Source organism: Vipera ursinii (assembly GCF_947247035.1).
Source record: "Vipera ursinii genome assembly, chromosome: 2".
Taxonomy (NCBI): Eukaryota; Metazoa; Chordata; class Lepidosauria; order Squamata; family Viperidae; genus Vipera; species Vipera ursinii.
The window spans coordinates 21,594,071-21,615,083 of NC_139513.1; the positions used below are offsets into that span (position 1 = coordinate 21,594,071).

At 43.5% G+C, this 21,013-nt stretch overlaps 2 protein-coding genes across 6 annotated transcripts in view; one reads left to right on the top strand and one right to left on the bottom strand.

Moving 5' to 3' along the window:
• The window catches only part of DDAH2 (DDAH family member 2, ADMA-independent), a 285,750-nt gene that overhangs the window by 109,699 nt on the left and 155,038 nt on the right, over positions 1 to 21,013 (bottom strand). The gene's annotated exons all lie outside the window — the stretch shown is intronic.
• ABHD16A (abhydrolase domain containing 16A, phospholipase) overlaps positions 3,816 to 21,013 on the top strand; it is a 40,457-nt gene continuing 23,259 nt past the window's right edge. Inside the window, exons 1-3 of one of the 2 annotated variants that reach the window (XM_083356844.1) lie at positions 3,816 to 3,965; positions 14,215 to 14,271; positions 16,747 to 16,813. In XM_083356844.1, coding sequence (XP_083212970.1) covers positions 3,834 to 3,965; positions 14,215 to 14,271; positions 16,747 to 16,813 — 256 coding nt within the window. In that variant the 5' untranslated portion in view covers positions 3,816 to 3,833. The remainder of the gene's footprint in view (positions 3,966 to 14,214; positions 14,272 to 16,746; positions 16,814 to 21,013) is intronic. The other variant, XM_083356845.1, reaches the window with a different exon arrangement.

Below are 21,013 nucleotides of genomic sequence, written 5' to 3' on the forward strand. Positions count from 1 at the left end.
TTCTATTATTTATTTATGTTTTCTGTCAGGGGTCTTCAAACTTAGCCTTTTTATGACTTCTGGACGTCAGTGCCCATAATTCCTCAGCCAGCGTGCCTGGCTGAGGAATTATGGGAGTTGAAGTCCACAAGTCATAAAAGGGCCAAGTTTGAAGACCCCTGTCTTAGGTTATATTATTTATTTATGTTTTAGTTTATATAGTTTTTGTTTTTTATGACTATAAGATGGGCGGCCTTAAGATACAGAAGGATCTTGACAGATTTGAACATTGGGCCCTATCTAACAAAATGAAATTCAATGCTGAAAAAAGTAAGGTTGTACACTTAGGGAAAAAAACCAAATGCACAGATACAGTATAGGTGGTACCTTGCTCAGTAGTAGTAACTGTGAGAGGGATCTCAGAGACCTAGTGGACAATCACTTAAATATGAGCTAGCAGTGTGCTGCAGCTGACAAAAAAAACCAACACAGTGCTAGGCTGCATTAACAGAGGGATAGAATCAAGATCACGTGAAGTGTTAATACCACTTTATAATGGCTTGGTAAGGCCACACTTGGAATACTGCATCCAGTTTTGGTCACCACTATGTAAAAAAGATGCTGAGACTCTGGAGAGTACAGAGAAAAGCAACAAAGATGATCAGGGGACTGGAGGCTAAAACATATAAGGAATGGTTGCTGGAAGTGGGTATGTCCAGTTTTATGAAGAGAAGGACGACGGGGGACACAATAGCAGTGTTCCAATATCTCAGGGGCTGCCACAAAGAAGAGGGAGTCAAGCTATTCTCCAAAGCGCCTGAAGGCAGGACAAGAAGCAACGGATGGAAACTAACCAAGGAGAGAAGCAACCTAGAACTAAGGAGAAATTTCCTGAGAGTTAGAACAATTAATCAGTGGAACCGTGCCTCTAGAACAGGGCTTTTCAACCTTTTCACCCATTGTACCACTTTTAGGATATGGCAACATCCGCGTACCACCAGTCGCCTAGCAAGGTGTCAAAAACTGGATGACCAAAAAAAAAAAAAAAGGAAAAAAGTGATGAAGTACAGGTAGCACTCGACTTACAACAGTTTGCTTAGTGATTGTTCAAAGTTACAATGGCCCTGAAAAAAGTGCCCCCCAAGCCACAACCGAACAAGACACCTGCCCGCCCGCCCGGTGGCGGTCTTCCTCTTGTCTGAGGTTTTTATTGTTGTGAACATTTCTGTTGAGGATTGGCAATGGGGTGGGGGGTGTTTGGCTTTTATTTCCCCCCCCCGTCTACTGGGTGGTTGCAGCAGGTTTTGGTCACTTCACATGACCCTGGGACACTGTGACCGTCATAAATATGAATCAGTTGCCAAGCATCTGAATGTAAATCACAAGACCCTGGAGATGCTGTAACATTCCAGCTGATTGGCGCTTCTTCTGAGCTCAGCAGTAGCACCAGGATCAGCACTGAGCTCCAGCTGGAGCCTGGCGCTGATCCTGGTGCTTCCGCTGGGCCCTGACAGTCCCAAAGAAGTGCTGATCCTGGCGCTTCTGCTGAGCCCTGAGAGCCCTGCAGCTCCAGCTGTCTCTCGCTCAGGCTTGCTGCTCATTGCCCTCCCCCACTACCACTTTTCTAGGATGATCGCGTACCACCTGCCAGGTGCCAATGTACCACAGGTGGTACCCGTACCACTGGTTGAAAAGGCCTGCTCTAGAAACTGTAAAAGTTCCAACACTGGAGGTTTTTAAGAAGAAACTGTACAGCCATTTGTCTGAAATGGTATAGGGGTTTCCTGTCTGAGTAGAGAGAAAGAAAGAAAGAAAGAAAGAAAGAAAGAAAGAAAGAAAGAAAGAAAGAAAGAAAGAAAGAAAGAAAGAAAGAAGGAAGGAAGGAAGGAAGGAAGGAAGGAAGGAAGGAAGGAAGGAAGGAAGGAAAAGAAAGAAAGAAAGAAAGATAGATAGAAAGAAAGAAAGAAAGAAAGAAAGAAAGAAAGAAAGAAAGAAAGAAAGAAAGAAAATAAATTAGTTTACTTCCAGAAGGATAGGACAGGCTCCTGCCAATGGTTAGAAAAGAAGCAACAGATATTTTATTAATTGTCCATGCTAGTTGAAGAGAACTGACAATTCACCAGGACAGTTTTAGGAGGTGAAAAATAAAGGTGAAAAAGCAATTGCTTTCTCCCTCTTTGGAGCATTCTCTAAGTCTCAATTTTATCTGAGTGACTTCTAACTGATATTCACAAGTATAATTCACAGAGCAAAATATCTCGTCCTGACCAAACCCTGGTCACACAAGAAATTCAGCTTGTTAGTCATGGACACCTGATGAAAGATGTTTGGTATGCATGATTCACTTTTCCAATTCTACAGTCAGGAGGAAATTGAGAGGGATCCCCATTTCCTTTTTTTTGTCAAACAACAGACAACAGGAGCTGATTTTTTTTAAGAGCCCTGTTGTTTAAAATATGATATACAGGTAGTCCTCGACTTACGATCACAATTGATCCCCAAAATTTCTGTTGCTAAATGAATTTTGCTCCATTTTATGACTTTCCTTGCCACAACGGTTAAGTGAATCCCTACAGTTGTTAAAGTGAATCCGCCTTCCCCATTGACTTTGTTTGTCAGAAGGTCTTAAAAGGGGATCACGTGACACACACACACACCCCCGGGACACTGCAACCGTCATAAATATGATTTAGTTGCCAAGCGTCTGAATTTTGATCACATGACCATGGGGATGCCGCAACGGTCATAAGTGTGAAAAACAGTCATAAGTCATTTTTTTCAGTGTCATTGTAGCTTCAAATGGTCACTAGATGAACTGTTGTAAGTCGAGAACTACTTGTATTTTAGTTCGGCTGTACTGAATGCTAGGCGTTGAAGTCCAACATAACTGGATGACATTACCACACTAGAAAAAATTATTACAATTATGTATTTTAGCTTCTAATTCAAACAGTGTGTTTTTATTTATTTATTTATTTATTTATTTATTTATTTGTTTGTTTGTTTGTTTTATATACCGCCCTTCTCCCGGAGGACTCAGGGCGGTGTACAGAGCAATAAAGTAAGAATACAATAAATAAATACAAAAATTTATTTCCTCATTGTACAAATATATATATTTCCTCATTGTACACACACACACACACACACACACACACACACACACACACACGTAAGACTTATACATTTGATCCTGACATCTTAGGCATCCATTCCCAACCGTGATAATGTCAGAATGACAACAACCCGTGTTGCAATGCACCTTTTTCTCAATTGCATGCAGGCGGACCCTTCTGTTTGACACTCCCGTTAAGGATTTAATTTGCTTTTTTGTTGGTTGGTTGGTTTGCAGCCACTGGCCCCTGCTTAGCTTACGGTTCATCAAGATCTTCGGATCTTCTCCATTTGTACTATGGCTCTCAATGCCATGGACCCAGATTGTTGGGGGCAATTAAGCTGACTTTGTAATAATGCCGCTTGGGTGTGTGTGTGAAAGCCCTAACAAGCAGGCATATACATAGAATGAAGGCTACTGCTAAGCTTGTAAGCCGCCCTGAGTCTTCGGAGAAGGGCGGGATATAAATGTAATAAAAAAAAATGCACTCATGTCTTTGATTTTTCCTGCCCAAAAAACCCCCGGGATTTTGCATTGAAACGAAGTCTTCTTTATACTCCTGCCTGACTGCCTGAAGGGGGAGCTACCTCAAGAATCAGTTGCTAAACATCGCGTTTAAAAAAAGCCTTAGAAAATTTTGATCCCTCTTCCTTCCCGTACAGACTCCGGAAGTACAATTTTGCCTGGCTTCCCCGCCCACTTTCCCGCGCTGCTACCCGGCTTTAGGTCCTTTCCCAAGATGGCGAAGCTATTGAGCTGCGTACTGGGGCCTCGGTTGTACCGAGTCTACCGGGATCGAAGCCCTGCCAGATCGCGCCGCCTCAGGGCTGAACCAGACGATGGGTCCCAAACCTCCTTGGACCCTTCCTGGGTGAGCCCGCTACTTTTGACGACCCCTTTTGCTATTTGGTATCGCCCCCGTCACCCTTTCTAGAGGCTGGGGGTGGGGAGGTGAGCGAAACCATTATTGAACCTGGACGGGGGTGGCGTTCCTTGACACTAGCCTGCAAGAAGGGACCTGATGAAGACAGGGAGCAATTGAAAAATTGGGTCGCTTGCAAGCTGGAGAGAACAAATTCAACACGGAAAACCCCCTTATTGAGGATCCATAGGGAAAAATTGCAAGGCAGAAAGCGAATAGCCCGGTTAAAAACAGCATATGTTTTGCTTATTTCTCAGGCGATGTAAGAAATCCGTTTTTTGTTTTTGCAAAACTGCCCTTTCCTGAAAGGGGATAAAGTGTTAGCGGGCGATGCTCTTGCAGGTTGACATAGCAGCGCTGCAATGGCTTAGCCCGGTCGTATAATCTGCCTGCTATGCATCTGAAAATGAACTCTGTTCAGTTTTAAAGTCTGCCTCTTTCTCCTGTAGAGCCTTCAAAACAGCCTGCGATCGTAAGAACCAAAGAGTAAATAAAACAGTATTTGTTTCAAGGCATACATGGAAGCCGAGAATCTCAGCCAAATGTTTTGTGGAAAAAAGATTTTCTTGGCGACCTAGTAAAGCTTGGGATTTTATTTCTAAATTTATGAGATGGAAATCCGGAAATAGATGCTATCACTGAGAATTTATTTCGTGGGTATCATTAGGCTGGCCGCCTCCTATTTTTATTCATTTTCTTTCACAAGAGGAGATGGTACTAAGGACTGCCCCCCCCCCCGCCCCGTCCCCCTCCTTGGGGGAATTATTTCATAGGGCTGTTATGGGAAAAATAAAAGTGCTATGGGTATTACTTTACTTTGAAAAAAGGATGAGATAAAAAGTAAACAAATAGGAAGTTAATAAAGAAGAATATTTGTAGCTCAGTTTTAAAATGTGGGGTCCTTGGTAATCTCTGAGATTCGTGGTTTTCTTGCAGATGTTCCATTACCCAAACCAGGTAACATCACCAGTGCTGGCTGATGAAGTTACTTAGTTTGGGTAATGAAACATCTGCAAGAAAACAAGCTGAGAGAGCACCAAGGACCCCTCAAATGGAAAATTGGAATGCATGCTGGAAAAAGAACCTTCCCTTGCTTTTATATAGGAGCAGATTCTTAGGACTTTAATAATTTAAAAACTCTGTCCCCTAGCAAATTAAAAGGATCAAAATCTTTTCCATGATTCATTTATTGTCTAATATTTTGTTGGTTTGTTTTTTGTGCCCTGGAGTCACTTGATGGTTATTTTAGCAGCATTTTTGGGAAGGGGTTTATCATTCCATGAGAGAGAGAGAGTCTGGTCACCTAGCTGGCTTTATGCCTAAAGCAGGATCAGAATTCACTAGAGCCAGTTTGGTCTAGTGGTTAAGGCATTGGACTAGAAACCAGGGGACAGTGAGTTCTAGTCCCGCCTTAGGCATGAAATCCCACTGAGTGATTTTGGGCCAGTTACTCTTTGCCCAGTTCACCTTACAGGGTTGTTCTTACGGGAGAAATAGGGGGAGGAAGGAGTATTAGCTTGCCACCTTGATTTATTTATAAAACTAAGGCAAGATGTAAATAAATTCATAGTCTCTTAGTTTCTAGCCTAGTGTCTTGAACCACTGCACCAAACTGTCTTGTCTTTGTACTATTACCAATATACATACGTATATATTTCTAGAGCTTAGACTCAAAGGCAGTGTGTGTGTGTGTGTATTTCATAATTAGAGCCCAAAGGTGCTCACAGTTGTAAATTCAACCTCCAGAATTTCAGATACCATGTTAGATCTTCTGTCAAGTTTTGAAGGCTGCTAGAATAGATCATAAATAGCACGTCAGGGTTGGAAAATGCTGTTGACGTCAAACATAAAAGAATCTGGATGGGAAGGGGCAGGTTTATATGTTTACATTTTGTCACTATGGGGGAGGTAGCAGGCAGTGGTTAGATTAGACTGAGGACACAGATTACATGCCATTCATAGCTGCACATCTCAGTCTATGATAATCAACATGCAGCAATAGCACTTAGGCTCCTATACCACTCCATAGTGCTTTTACAGCTCTCTCTAAGCAGTTTACAGAAATAGCATATTGCCTCCCCCAGCAATCTGGGTCCTCATTTTACCAACCATGGAAGGAAGGATGAATCAGCCTCTAGCCGGTCAGGATCGAACTCAATACTGTGGGCAGAGTTAGCCTGCTGCATTCTAACCACTGCGCCACAACGGCTGTTGATGACAACAGTGATAGATTACTTATTTGTTACAGTGAACCAGTTTAGCATAGTGGTTCAGGCTAGAAACCAGGAGAATGAGAGTTCTAGTCCTGCCTTGGGCACTAAACCAGCTGGTGATCTTGGGCCAACCCTTCTCTGTCAGCCCAAGGAAGAAGGAAGGGCAAACTACTGAAAATCTTGTCAAGAAAACTGCAGGGACTTGTTCAGGAAGTAACTGAAAATCATAAACTGCTTCGAAGTCACATATACAACCCCGCCCCCCAAAAAACCCCACATTAGTTACAAGAGTATTATAGAGAGTGTGTTATCAACAGGACATTAAGGAAAGGAGTTGTAATTCTTATTCCCTTAATCCAGACATGTCAAACACAAGGCCCGGGGGCCGGATCCAGCCCGCAAAGTGGTTTCATGCGGCCCGCGAAGCCATCCTGGAAACAGTGAGGGAACGGCCCCCACTGCCTTGGCCCTGGCCCAGAGACCCTCCTTCTGCCAGAGACCCTCAGATCTGTCCCACTCCTGCCCAGGCCCCCATAGGCACCCTTGATGAGAACGATGTAGAGCTGGCCACGCCCACCCAGTAGGCCATACACACTCTAGCCACGCCCACCCAGTAGGCCACACCCACCCTGGCCACACCCACCCGGCCCCCTGAGGGCAACCACAATGCTGATGCGGCCCTCAATGAAATTGAGTTTGACACCCCTGCCTTAATCTGACACTCTCTTCCCTGTCACTGCAGGATATTGTGTAAAAAGAGAACATAGAAATGACCGATAATAAGAAAAACTGTTAAAATTAGCAGGAAGGAAAAGGTGATTTAAATCAAGTATGCTGTTGGTGTTTTGTTTATTTTATTGATTAATCAAATTTATAAAGCTGTGCATCTCCATAAGAGCTCACAAATAATTAAAAACAGTATACAAAGCAGAAAACCAATACAGCAAAAAAAAAACCCTGTATAAAATCAGGGGGGAAAAACGTATAGCCCAGGTAGTCAACTCCATAACAGTCAATACAGCCACTGTACCTGCTCTATCTTACTCCCAAGTTATAATAATAATAGTTGGAAGGGATCTGGAGGTCATCTAGTCCAACCCCCTGCTCAGGCAGGAAACCCTATACCATTTCAGAAAATGGCTGTCCAGTCTCTTAAAAACTTCCAGTGTTGGAGCATTCACCACTTCTGGAGGCAGGTTGTTCCACTGATTAATTGTCCTCACTCTCAGGAAATTTCTCCTTAGTTCTAGGTTGCTTCTCTCCTTGATTAGTTTCCATCCGTTCCTTCTTATCCTGCCTTCAGGTGCTTTGGAGAATAGATGGCTCCCTCTTCTTTGTGGCAGCCCCTGAGATATTGGAACACAGCTATCATGTCTCCCCTCGTCTCTCTCTTCGTTAAACTTGACATACCCAATTCCAGCAGCCGTTCCTTATATGTTTTAACCTCCAGTCCCCTAATCATCTTTGTTGCTCTTCTCCAAATCTTTCTAGAGACTCAACATCTTTTATACATCATGGTGACCAAAACTGGATGCAGTATTCCAAGTGTGGCCTTACCAAGGCATTGTAAAGTGTTATTAACACTTCACGTGATCTTGATTCTATCCCACGCCTGTTGGCAAAAACCATGTTTTTAAGGCTTTATTTCTCCTAAACCAGGTGACTGCATGTGAATTGGGCTTCAGTTACCATCATCTGTTAACTGAAGCATTGAGATTTATGGTCTGTTTTTTTGCGGGAGGGAGTCATGAGGTTCGGAAAGACTAGATGAATTCTACACAGCAGCTAATTGATTTATTACAACAAAGCTGTAAGACCAGGAATCAGGAATGAAATGGCAGCTCAGCAAATGATGATAACTTTATAACTTTATTGTCACTTTGAATGTACACCAATCAGCATACATCAAAATGAAATTTCGTTGCATACAGCTCTCCAAGGGTCACCACCTCCGATATATACTCCTTGTTCGGGCCCTCTCAAATTTCACATTGTCCATTTTAGTCTCTAGGGAGTGAACGATGGCAAACAGGACAGATGGAAATGGGGCTCCATGTGGATTAGCCCTCAAGTTAGCTTGTATTCTGACAACCTCTCCTTCTTTCCTTTTTCTGATCCTGACTCTTCCACCCTTTCCTTAAAGAGGCCTTGCTTCTTTTCGCCCCTGGAGCACGCTGCTGCCGCCGCCACCAACTCCTCCAAAAGCCTCTCTCTCTTCCTCTGGGCCTGCCAACAGCCTCATCCAGTTCCTTCGCTCCATAAGCTCCAGGTCCTCTCCTCCTCTGCCTCCTCTGGAAACAGCCCTGATTTGCAGTAGAATCCATCACTGGGCCAGCAGTCAGATCTTGCTGCTGGTAGAACAAATTCAAACAGCGCCAACGACTTTTAACGGTCTCACCAACAGTTCCAAAACAACTAGAAACTCGCCAGGCCAGCAAAGATTGTCGCTCGTATGTCGTATGTTACCTTGCAACACAAGATTTTCTTGAGATAAAACCGTTCCATCAAAGTAGGCAACCTCTTGGCTTCTTAGATGTGGTTACGGTAGTAGGTCTAATTGAAGTAATCCCTGGTTATCAACCTTGGTAGTTTGAGAGCTAGAGTTGGACCATTTTGCCAAGTCTTGATTTATTGTAGAGTAGAGTTGTGGGACGCGGTGGCTCAGTGGGTTAGGACGCTGAGCTTGTCGATCAGAAGGTCGGCAGTTTGGCGGGTCGAATCCCGAGTGCCGCGTAATAGAGTGTCCCAGCTTCTGCCAACCTAGCAGTTCGAAAGCATGTAAAAATACAAGTAGAAAAATAGGGACCACTACGGTGGGAAGGTAACAGCGTTCCGTGCGCCTTTGGCATCTAGTCATGCCAGCCACATGACCATGGAGACGTCCTCGGACAAGCACTGGCTCTTCGGCTTTGAAACGGAGATGAGCACCGGCCCCTAGAGTCGCAAACGACTAGCACGCCTGTGCGGGGCAACCTTTACCTTTAGAGTAGGGTAGAATAGAATAGAATAGAATAGAATAGAATAGAATAGAATAGAATAGAATAGAATAGAATAGAATAGAATAGAATAGAATAGAACCGGACCTTGGAGGTCTTCTAGTCCAACCCCCTGCTCAATCAGGAGAACCTATACCATCTCAGGTAAATGTCCAGTCTCTTCTTGAAAATCTCCAGTGATGGAGCGCCCACGATTTCTGTGGGTAAGTTGTTCCATTGGTTGATTGTCCTCACTGTCAGGAAGTTTCTCCTTAATTCCAGGTTGCTTCTCTCTTTGTTCAGTTTCCAACCATTGTTTCTCGTCCTGCCCTCTGGTGCTCCGGTGAACAACCTGACCCGCTCTGCTTTGTGGCAGCCCCTCAGATACTGGAACACTGCTATCATCTCTCCTCTATTTCTTCTTTTCTTTAGACTTGGCAAACCCAAGTCCCACAGCCGTTCTTTGTACGTTTTAGTATCCAGGCCTTTGAGTTTATCAGGGAAGGTTATTTTATTTCCAACGTTGTTGGTTTTTATTTCCCTTTTGTTCCTGTATTGAGTAAGCTCAGAACCCTGACCCTTCTCAGCAACACAAAACAGAAGAAGATACCAAATTTTGCTTCCTGTAGGTTCTGCGCCTTGGCATGTCAGACTTTTTATCTGTTGAGAACCAAATATATACTCAGAAAGAAAGGCTGATTGATGAGTTAGGAAGAAAAAAAACCTGTAGCTTAAGCACAGAGGTTCCAATGTCATTCTGTAATTTCATGGTGAGGATTGGGGTGTAAAATAATCTTTCTCTGAAGCCTTGGAAGAGCTACTGATCACTAGATGTGTGGGCGGGTTGGTTGTGAGTTATCCTTGTATGATTGTGAAAACATTTGCAAGTTGGGAATTGAGCAGCTGCAAAGTCCCAAGGACCGGTAGTCCTTGACTTACAACAGTTCATTTACTGACCCAGGTTGAAACAGCGCTGAAAAAAGTGACTTATGATCGTTTTTCACACTTAGCTAGCATATAGATAGTCCCCAACTTGCAACCTTTTGTTTAGTGACCATTCAGAGTTACTGTTTTTCACACTTAAACAACCGTTGCAGTGTCCCCCATGGTCCCGTGATCAAAATTCAAGACGCTTGGCAACTGGCTCATACTTAATGATGGTTGCAGTGTCCCCAGGGGGGGTCATGTGATCCCCTTTTGCAACCTTCTGACCAGCAAAGTCATCGGGGAAGCCAGTTAACTGTCGTGTTGCCAACTTAAGAACTGCAGTGATTCACTTAAGAACTGTGGCAAGCAAGGTCGCAGAACGGGGCAAAACTCATTTAATCAATGTCTCACTTAGCAACAGAAACATTGGACTCAGTTGCGGTTGTGAGTTGAGGATTGCCTATATTTAACAAGCACCAGGCTCAGACAATCGGAGATATCCCCAGTGCACACAGTAAATCATCCTAGAAATATTCTCCAGAGCATATCCTGGAGTCAGAGGTTCAAATGTTATTTTCTCCAAAGACCTTGCAAGTCCCTGATCTCTGTTACCAATGTTATAACTATAATAAAAGACCTGCGCTTGACCTCTAGGTGGTTTTTTTTTTACATTGGTCTTTTAATTACATGGAAACAGAGTCACATAGCAGAAAAAGCATACGATTTAGAAAACTGGAAATGTTTCTTCTCGTTTCCTTCCCAGATCTTCTGAGTATTAAAATCCCAGATTTTTCAAGCCAAAATGGGAAGGCTGGAAAATGCATCAAGCGGTTGGAAAATTATCACCTAAACCAGGGGTCTGCAACCTTGACAACTTTTAAGACTTGTGGACTTCAACTCCCAGAATTCCTCAGCCAGCTGAAGTCCACAACTCTTAAAGTTGTCAGGGTTGCAGACCCCTGATCTAAACCATCTATTGTTCAACAGGACGATACACACAAGATAAGGTGAAAGTGTAATGTTGTAGGGAAAGTCTAAAGTCGTACTCGTGTCTTAATTTTTCCTCCAAGGAACAAAGGGCAAGGTGCCTGAAATTACTGCGCATAATTTCAAAAATAGTGCTTTGAAAACCTTTTGACACTAGTGCAAGAAACGCATACTCATCTGCTAGGATCACCATATGCTACCGTCATTCAGGCAGACAAAGCTTGCGTGTGGATTGCACATGGCTTTAGGAAGAGTTGCAAAGTTCCAGGGGCCAGCTTTACATTTATTTATTTATTTATTTATTTATTTATTTATTTATTTATTTATTTATTTATTAATTAAATTTATATACCGCCCTGTTCCCGTAGGACTCGGGGCGGTTTACAGGGAAAATTAAAAGCATATACAGGCACTCTTTGATCCTAAAATGAAAGGATGTCTGAATCGCAGAATAAGATATGGGTATGATGACGCGGTGGCTCAGTGGGTTAGGACGCTGAGTTTGTCAATCAGAAGATCGGCAGTTTGGCGGGGCGAATCCCGAGTGCCGCCTAACAGAGTGAGCGCCTGTTACGCGTCCCAGCTTCTGCCAACCTAGCAGTTCGAAAGCACGTAAAAATGCAAGTAGAAAAATAGGGACCACTACGGTGGGAAGGTAACAGCGTTCTGTGCGCCTTTGGCGTCTAGTCATGCTGGTCACATGATCACAGAGACGTCCTCGGACAAGCGCTGGCTCTTCGGCTTTGAAACGGAGATGAGCACCGGCCCCTAGAGTCGGAAATGACTAGCACGCATGTGTGGGGGAACCTTTACCTTTACCTATGATTTTAGACTTACCCTACAACATTCATTTTCACCTATCTTGTGTGTATCGTCCTGTTGAACAATGGATGGTTTAGATATTTTTCCAACCTCTTGAAGCATTGGGCATATACTTTCCAGACTAGTAAAATAGGAACAGGTTATTCCCCCCCACAATAGCTTAACAGGGAGCCCGCTTTTCATTTTTTGCTTCCTTTTTTTCCCTCTGAAGGTTGCAGAGTCTGGTGATCTACCAGCTCCACAGGGGATAAAGTGAAAAGCTCATTTGTTGCTCATTTGTGGTCTTTCTGCATTTTGGAAAAGATTTTAAGATGCAAAATATTTGTCTACGACACCATGATCTAGGGATTACCCAGGAGCCAGAAAAATTGGGGGGTGGGGAGGGAATGATAGTTCTGGAACATACAGATGGAAATATAAAGCAAGAGACATAAATTGCACAGAATTGGGTAGAAGTTAAATTAGAACTACAGGTAGTCTCAACTTACAAGAGTTCATTTAATGACCGTTCAGAGTTACAACAGCATTGAAAAAAGGAACTTAACGACCATTTTTCACCCAACTGTTGCAGCATCTCCATGGTCATGTGATCAAAATTCAGATGCTTGGAAACTGACTCATACTTACAACCGTTGCTGCCTGCTAAGATCATGTGATTCCCATTTTGCAACCTTTTGCCTAGCAAAATCAGTGAGGAAGCCATATTCACTTAACAGCCGGGTTGCTAACTTAACAACTGCAGTGATTCACTTAACAACTGTGCCAAGAAAGGTCGTTAAATGGGGCAAAATTCCCTTAACAAATGTCTCACTTAGCAACAGAAATGTTGGACTCAATTGTCTTAAGTTGAGGACTACCTGCGCAGGTAGATCTCTCATTGATTTGTAGGATTTTTGACTTCCAATTGCTTTAACAGTAGCAATTTGGGGCGCTAACATGGAAATCGATTTCCATAGTAATATAGATCCAGGTTTGTGTTAGTGGATATGATTAATCCCAGCCTGTGGCACATAGGACTCAATAGCTATCCCCTCTTCCCCATATATTACCAATATTACTTGGGTTTCAAAGAGTAAATCTCAGCCCACTATAAGCGCATGCCAACCTCCGAAATACAAAATTAAGAACTAGCCGTTTTGTGTAAATTGCTGCAGGCCATGTAACTAACAGTGTTAGTCCAAATCTCTTTTTTTTATTAAAAAGTTTTACAAAAACAAAGTTTTACAATATATCCCCAAATCCCCCCCACCCCAAACCCGCCCACTCCCCCCCCCACTTCCCAGAGCTAAATACAGGATTATAGTTACAATAATCATATTCTAAATAAAAATTATGCATAATATACAATTAACCAAATTCATAATGTGCTTTAACTCCCCTTTAACATAACTACAAACAAAGTACCAATAACAATATCCCACTAAAATCTACTCATAAGCTAAATGGAACTTTTTAGTCCCATATTTGTTCTGAATATAATTTATCCATCTCCTCCAAACTGAAATATATCTTTCCTGTGAATGATCTTTCAAATAAGCAGAAATCTTAGACATTTCTGCAAGATTCAAAACTTTAAACACCCATTCTTCTATTGTAGGCAAACTATCCTTCTTCCAATATTGTCCCACCAGTAACCGTGCTGCTGTTATCATATTCAACATCAAATTGGTTTCTTTAACATCACAATCTACAACAATACCCAATAAAAATAATTGCGGAGAAAACTATCTTTCTCTTTAAAATCTTTTGAATGTTCCACCAAATTTTGATCCAAAAAGCTTTTATGTTTCTACAAGTCCACCACATATGAAAATAGGTGGCTTCTAAACTACCACATCTCCAACATTTAGACTGTAAATTAGGATACATGTTGGACAACTTCTTGGGATCCAGATGCCATCTATAAAACATTTTATAAAAATTGTCTCTTAAGTTTTGAGCCTGAGTAAATTTAACATTTCTGACCCAAATTATCTCCCAGGTATCCAACAAGATTGGTTCCTGAATATTTTGTGCCCACTTTATCATACAGTCTTTAACCAATTCCGTTTCCGAATCCAATTCAATTAAAGCATTATATATCCTCTTTATATGTGTTAGTCCAAATCTCTTATGTTTCCGCAAATAGCTAAACTGCCTTAGAAAGGTTTTCGAGAACATTGTTACTTATACAGTAGATGCAAATCCAGTGGTTCATTGACCACTATAAAATTGGTAAGTTGGTTGGCAACTTGAAACCCAAGCTCAGTAAAATGTCTTTGTTTCTTTCAACAGGAATCGTATTACCAGCCGCGGACCCTTGAAAAACATGCAGATAGCATCCTTGCGCTGGTGAGTATCTCCTCCATTTCATTTTGGGAAGAGGGAGAAAAAAAACCCGCACAGTCTAGAGCAGGGTTAGGCAACCTTGGCTCTTTTATGACTCATGGACTTCAACTCCCAGAATTCCTGAGCCAGCTACACTGAGGGGAAAGGGAGAGGTTTCCAAGCTGAGCCATGCTGGCTCAGGAATTCTGGGAGTTGAAGTCCATGAGTCATAAAAGAGCCAAGGTTGCCTACCCCTGGTCTAGAGTGATTGGAACACATTTGTGTTTCTGCAAGTCACGTTCAGGACTGGTCTCCCTCAAAAGGAGAAAAAGGCCTTGTTTTCTTTGGCATCCTTTTTCCCTGTATGGAATAGCAATAGCACTTAGACTTATATATACTGCTTCACAGTGCTTTACAGGCCCTCTCTAAGTGGCCTACAGAGCCAGCGTATTGCCTCCCCCAAACAATCTGGGTCCTCATTTTACTGACCTCGGAAGGATGGAAGGCCGAGTCAGCCTTGAGCTGGTCAGGATTGAACTGCTGACAGTGAGCGGAATTAGCCTGCAAAACTGCATTCTAACCACTGCTCCACCAATAACACAAATACCGTATTTATCGGCGTATAACACGCACCGGCGTATAACACGCACCTCATTTTAAAAAGGAAATTTCAGGAAAAAACCTTAAATTATATCGGCGTATAACACGCACACATCATTTGCCCCCTATTTTCAGGAAGAAAAAGTGCGTGTTATACGCCAATAAATACAGTACTTCTTGGCTTGTGATCACAATTTAGCCCAAATTTTCCGTTGCTCAGCAAGGCAGTTTGTAAGTGAGTTTTGCCCCATTTTACAGCCTTTCTTGCCACAATTGTTAAGTGAATCGCAGCAGTTGTTGAGTTAGAACATGGTTGTTCAGTGAATCTGGCTTCCCCATTGATTTTGTTTGTCAGAAGGTTGCAAAAGGGGATCACATGATCCTGGGACACTGCAGCCATCATAACTACACGCCAGTTGCCAAGCGTCTTGAGTTTATTTATTTATTTGTTTGTTTGTTTAATTATTTATTTAATTTGTATACCGCCCTTCTCCCGAAGGACTCAGTTTAGATCACATGACCGTGGGGATGCTGCAATGGTCACTTTTTTCAGTGCCATTGTAACTTTGTATGGTCACTAAATGAATGGTTGTAAGTCAGGGACCACCTGTATAGCATATCAGAGAATGATACTTAAACTATTTCCTGTCAGACCCTTCCTCCGGGCTCTACACTTCTGTGCAGGTTTTACAGCTCTTAAGCCTTCAAATGACCTCTATCACCCTTGGGTTAGAATGATAGCATCTTCTCTTAGATCTCATTTGTAGCTGACTAGATGGTGAAATCATTAAATGCTTTAGTCTCCTTAAGGGAGCCATTGGACTGGATATTATATGAGATGCTTTGAATGTCTGCTGCCCCTTTTGTTTTGTTCTTTGTATTTATTTATTTGAGAGCCAGTTTGGTCTAGTGCAGGGGTAGGCAACCTCGGCTCTTTTATGACTCGTGGACTTCAACTCCCAGAATTCCTGAGCCAGCTATGTTGGCTCAGGAATTCTGGGAGTTGAAGTCCAGGAGTCATAAAAGAGCCAAGGTTGCCTACCCTTGGTCTAGTGGTTAAGGCACCCGGCTAGAAACCAGGTGAGAATCAGTTCTAGTCCCACCTGAGGCGTGACAGGCAGCTGGGTGACTTTGGGCCATTCGCTTTCTTTCAGCCCAGCCCAGCCTACCTCACAGGATTGTTGTTCTGGAGAAAAAGAGGAGGAGGAGGAGGAGGAAAGAGCATTATTTTTTTATTTATTTATTTATTTTAATCCCATTTATATCCCGCCCTTCTCCGAAGACTCAGGGCGGCTTATACTCGCTAAGCACAAATCCATGTGCTTAGCAATAGCCTTCATTCTATGCATATGCCTGCTTTATTAGGGCTTTCGCGCGCGCCCCCCCCCCCCAAATTATGTATTTTTCCCACCTGGTTTATAAAAATAATAAAGGTGGGCTAAATTAAAAAAAAAATAGGGGGCCTCTATTATGAAACAGGGACTGCATTGAGTTCTGCCACCGTGTTCTGCAGGGGAGTGAAGGAGAGCCGACGTCCGTTCCAGAGAGATCCGCTTTCTACCCCTTGGAATATTGCCTGCTTTATTTAGGGAAGCTGTTGAAGAGAAGCCAGGACTCATTAGGAGCACAATGAAAGCATGTTTACTCACAATACAGTCCCTGGTGGTTTTTCAGGAGTAGCTGTGGGTACACCTTCTCTGAGCAATATCGTTCTTTCCAGCCTCGGTTCCCTGTTGGCTGCAGCCACTCTGCTTTCTGTAGCCTTCTCGGCTCTGTTTCTGCTGCTTGCCACCCAGCTCGTCTCTCGGGGCACACAAGCACACCCCCGGCTTTGCAAAGATTCTTGGAAACGTTGGTTCTCTGTGTAACTCACCCCCTCCCTTTGCTCTGTCCTTGCAGGCTTCCGTGCTGTGGTCCATTTCCTATTACTCCTCCCCGCTCGCTGTGTTTTACCTGTACAGAAAAGGTATGGGCTGCTGGTCCTGTGTGATTCCTTTGGGTGTTCAGAGAGGCTGCCTCTCTGCTCCATAGCTGTAGGTTGGTTGTCCTTTGGGTGCTCTGCTCCCCTTCAGGAGGGGTCAGGGGGGTCACCTCTGGTGGCCACTGCAGGTCATCCAGTCGGGGGCTGCTGTTCTGGACAGGCTTTGTGACTTGGAAACGATGCTGGGAGACACACAGCCTCGTGGTCCTGTATTCAGGTAGCCCTCGGCTTACAGCCACAGTTGAGCCCAACGTTTTTGTTGCTAAGCGAGTCATCAGTTAAGTGACTTTTGCCCCATTTTACGCCCTCCCTGCCCACAGTTCTTGAGAGAATCGCTGCAGTTATTACGTTAAGTAGCACAGCCGTTAAGGGAATCTGGCTTCCCCATTGAGTTTGCTTGTCAAAATGTTGCAAAAGAGGATCGCATCTCTCTCTCTCTCTCTCTCTCTCTCTCTCTCTCTCTCTCTCTCTCTCTCTCTCTCTCTCTCTCTCTCTCTCTCTCTCTCTCTCTCTCTCTCTCACACACACACACACACACACACACACACCGGGAGACCGCGACCATCATAAATATACTGCTCAAAAAAATAAAGGGAACACTTAAACAACACAGTGTACTGTATTTAATAGTAGGATGTCTTATCTTGTGTTCCCTTTATTTTTTTGAGCAGTATATAAGCCACTTGCCAAGTGACCGTGGGCATGCTGCAACGGTTGTTCAGTATGGAAAACTTTGAAAAATGGCCACTAAACGAAAAGTTGCAAGTTGAGCATTACCTGTATATTATCTCTATGCTGCCAGAAGTCACCCATTAAGTCACCCGGCATTTGCAGGCCGATTTAAGAAAGATGTCTGCAGGATACCTTGGACCTCTGCCACCCATCAGGGAAGGCAGGAGAGGATTGCACCATCATGGCCTGAGATGGGAGGACCAAGCAGTCTCTGGACCAGGGGATGCTTTGAATGAAGTTCTCCTAACTCATCGCTGCCTTGATTGCCGGTTCTTTGCTTTGGCTTTGCCTCAAGGCCTCGATTGATGGGCGGGATGCCTACTTGGCTATCCCCAAACCTTCTCCCAGAGCTTTTCCTAAATTACACCACAATGGAAAAATTGAGAAACACAGGGAAACACTCCCTTAAAGAGATCATGTTTTCTTTATCAAGCTCAGCTCTGAGTTCCACGTAGCTTCCTTGGCAAATAATACCGCTTTGCCACCGCCTTCTTCCGGGATGGTTTTTCAGCTTCTCTGAGGATTTCCTTGTGGTCTCCTGTCCAAGTACTAACAAGGCCCTGATGGGCTTTTCAAAACCAGCCGGGATCAGCTCAGTTCTGCCACTTAGCTGTGTTTTGATTTGTGCTGAGATACCTCAAATTAAATGTAATAAGGTAGATTTCCTAGCTTCTGCTGCCCCCCCTTTTTTTGGCCGGGGGGGGCCCTCTGGAGCATCACTCAGATTAAAAAAAATATCATCTTTGACCCAAAACAGAAGGCACCATCCTACAACACAATGGCTTCTCGGCCATTGGACTTTTTTTTTTTTTACAAAAGGTGCCTTTCCTTTCAGAACACAGAGAATTTAGGCTGAGCTGATTCTTAATTTGGAAACCGAGAGAACGGCTCTTTGAGATAAGATTTGCAAAACAGAGCACCTTCATCACAAGAAACAAGACCCTAATTTCCGTTATATTTCCTTTCCTTTATATTTTTGAAAGGTAGATGTGTATGGGGGCCTCTTGCCTTTTCATAGAAAGTTCTTTCAGATGACCAGGCAGCTGTAATTCAATGGCAAGCAAAAGCCTCACCGTGAGGATTGGGTAGTGAATGTCACAGAGCATGTACGTGCCTTGAAAATGTTTATGCAGAACTCCTATTTTATCACAAAAATCTGCCAATATTACCAGACACACATTTTAGCGGGATACGTGGAATATCTTGATCCACCACTTCGCCAATATCTTGTAACACAGCTAGTCCTCAACTTACGACAACAGTTGGAACAGTCAGAATTTCCATGGCTAAGCAAGGGAACCGGAAAGTGAGTTGTGCCCAGTTTTATGACCTTTTCCCTCATGGTTGTTAAGTGAATCGCTGCAGTCATTAAGTGAATCTGGCTTGCCTCCTTGACTTTGTCAAAAGACAGCTGGAAAGGCTGCAGATGGTGATCACATGACCCTAGGACGCTGCAACCATCATAAATACAGGCGGGTTGCCAAGCACTAATTTTGATCGTGTAACCTTGGGGATGCTGCGACAGTCATAAATGCGAGAACTGGCTGTAAGTCACTTTTTTCAGTGCCTTGTAACTTCCAGTGGTCATTAAATGAATGGTTGTAAGTCAAGGACTACCCGAATAGAAAAGAATTCTTTAATGGCCAAGTGTGAATGGGCACACAAGAAATTTGTCTCCAGTGCATAAGCTCTCAGTGTACATAGGAACAACAGAGTGATAGGTCACCGATCATAAATCATGGTTACAATCATTAATCATAGGATACAAACAACGTGATAAATCATAAGATACCAATAGGAGAAGGTAGTAGGGAAGATGAGAAGGATAATAGCAGCAGTGCCTACTACAGGGATAAATACCTTTAGGCCTAAGACAGTGGTGTAGGAATTAAGTATTCAGCAGAGGGAAAGAACTATCTGTACTTAGAAACTACTACAGTAAATAAGTAAATGAACCATTATTGCTGGCATATGTTAGTTATTTTTAATGCCTCCCAAGGCAGTGTAAAATCAGATAAAATCAACCCATCATATACAGCCAAAACTAAAGCAAGACCTTTTGGGGCGGGGGAGGGGGGAAGCATGCAGATTATTATGGTCCATTGAATCAACTGATTCTTTATGGCTTGCAAGAAGTCCCTGCTGTTTTCTTAGCAACATTTTTTCAGAAGTTTTGCTTTCTTCTTCCTAGAATTGAGAGAGGGGGAACTGGCCCAAAGTCACCCAGCCGGCTGGCTTTCATGCCCAGGGCAGGACTGGAACTCACAGTATTCTGGATTCTAATCCAGCGCCTTTAACCGCTCTGCCAAACTAGCTTGCTTTTTACTTTGGTAAAGGTAAAAGGTAAAGGTTGCCCCGCACATGCGTGCTAGTCGTTTCCGACTCTAGGGGCCGGTGCTCATCTCCGTTTCAAAGCCGAAGAGAGCCAGCGCTTGTCCGAGGACGTCTCCGTGGTCATGTGGCCGGCATGACTAGACGCCAAAGGCGCACGGAACGCTGTTACCTTCCCACCGTAGAGGTCCCTATTTTTCTACTTGCATTTTTTACGTCCTTTCGAACTGCTAGGTTGGCAGGAGCTGGGACGCGTAACAGGCGCTCACTCTGTTACGCGGCACTCGGGATTCGACCCGCCAAACTGCCAACCTTCTGATCGACAAGCTCAGCGTCCAAAAACCACCATAGAAATGGGCAAAGAACTGAAAGACCAAAGAGGGAGAAAATATACAAACCGTAACTCCAAAAACATAACCAAGGGTCAGACGTCAAACCCAACTTACAGGAGCGGAATTCCTCTGGGCGTGCTGCTCAGGAGAAATCCAAGCTCTGAGATTTTTTCAAGAAGAAAGTTGGGAATTCAAAACAGAAGAATTCACTGGCCCCGTGAAAAGTCACTCTTCCACAGATTAGACGTCAGGCAGGTTTTCTGTCAGGTAGCTATTTGTCATAGTTTGATATATGAAGGTAGAACAGAGGTTTGTCACAAGGCTCAGGAAGGCGGGAAGAAGCGTGCGCCTGAGGGGTCCTTGACGCTCTCTCAGCTTGGTGGTTTTCTTGCAGACGTTTCATTAGCCAAACTAGGTAACGTCATCGTTGGCAGTAGGGAGTGGGGGGGTTGGCTTTTCACTATCAGTGATGATGTCACCTAGTTTGGGTAATGAAACCCTTTCAAGAAAACAACCAAGCTCAGAGAGCAACAAGGACCCCTTCATTTCAACCCTGAGATACGTATTCTCCTTTATTGGCAGAAACTTTTCTCCAAGGTATGTGGGCCTCTGAAACGTTGCCCTTTGAATTGTCTCAGAAACAAAATGGATCCCTACAAAAGGGGTAGAATAATAGCGTATAATAGAGACATCGTTCCCAGTTCCAATCAGTAGTGTAACATCCATCTCTCATCCTCAGACATAACCAACGTACACGTTGCTCAGGTAGGGCTCTCTCAATCCAGCGGCC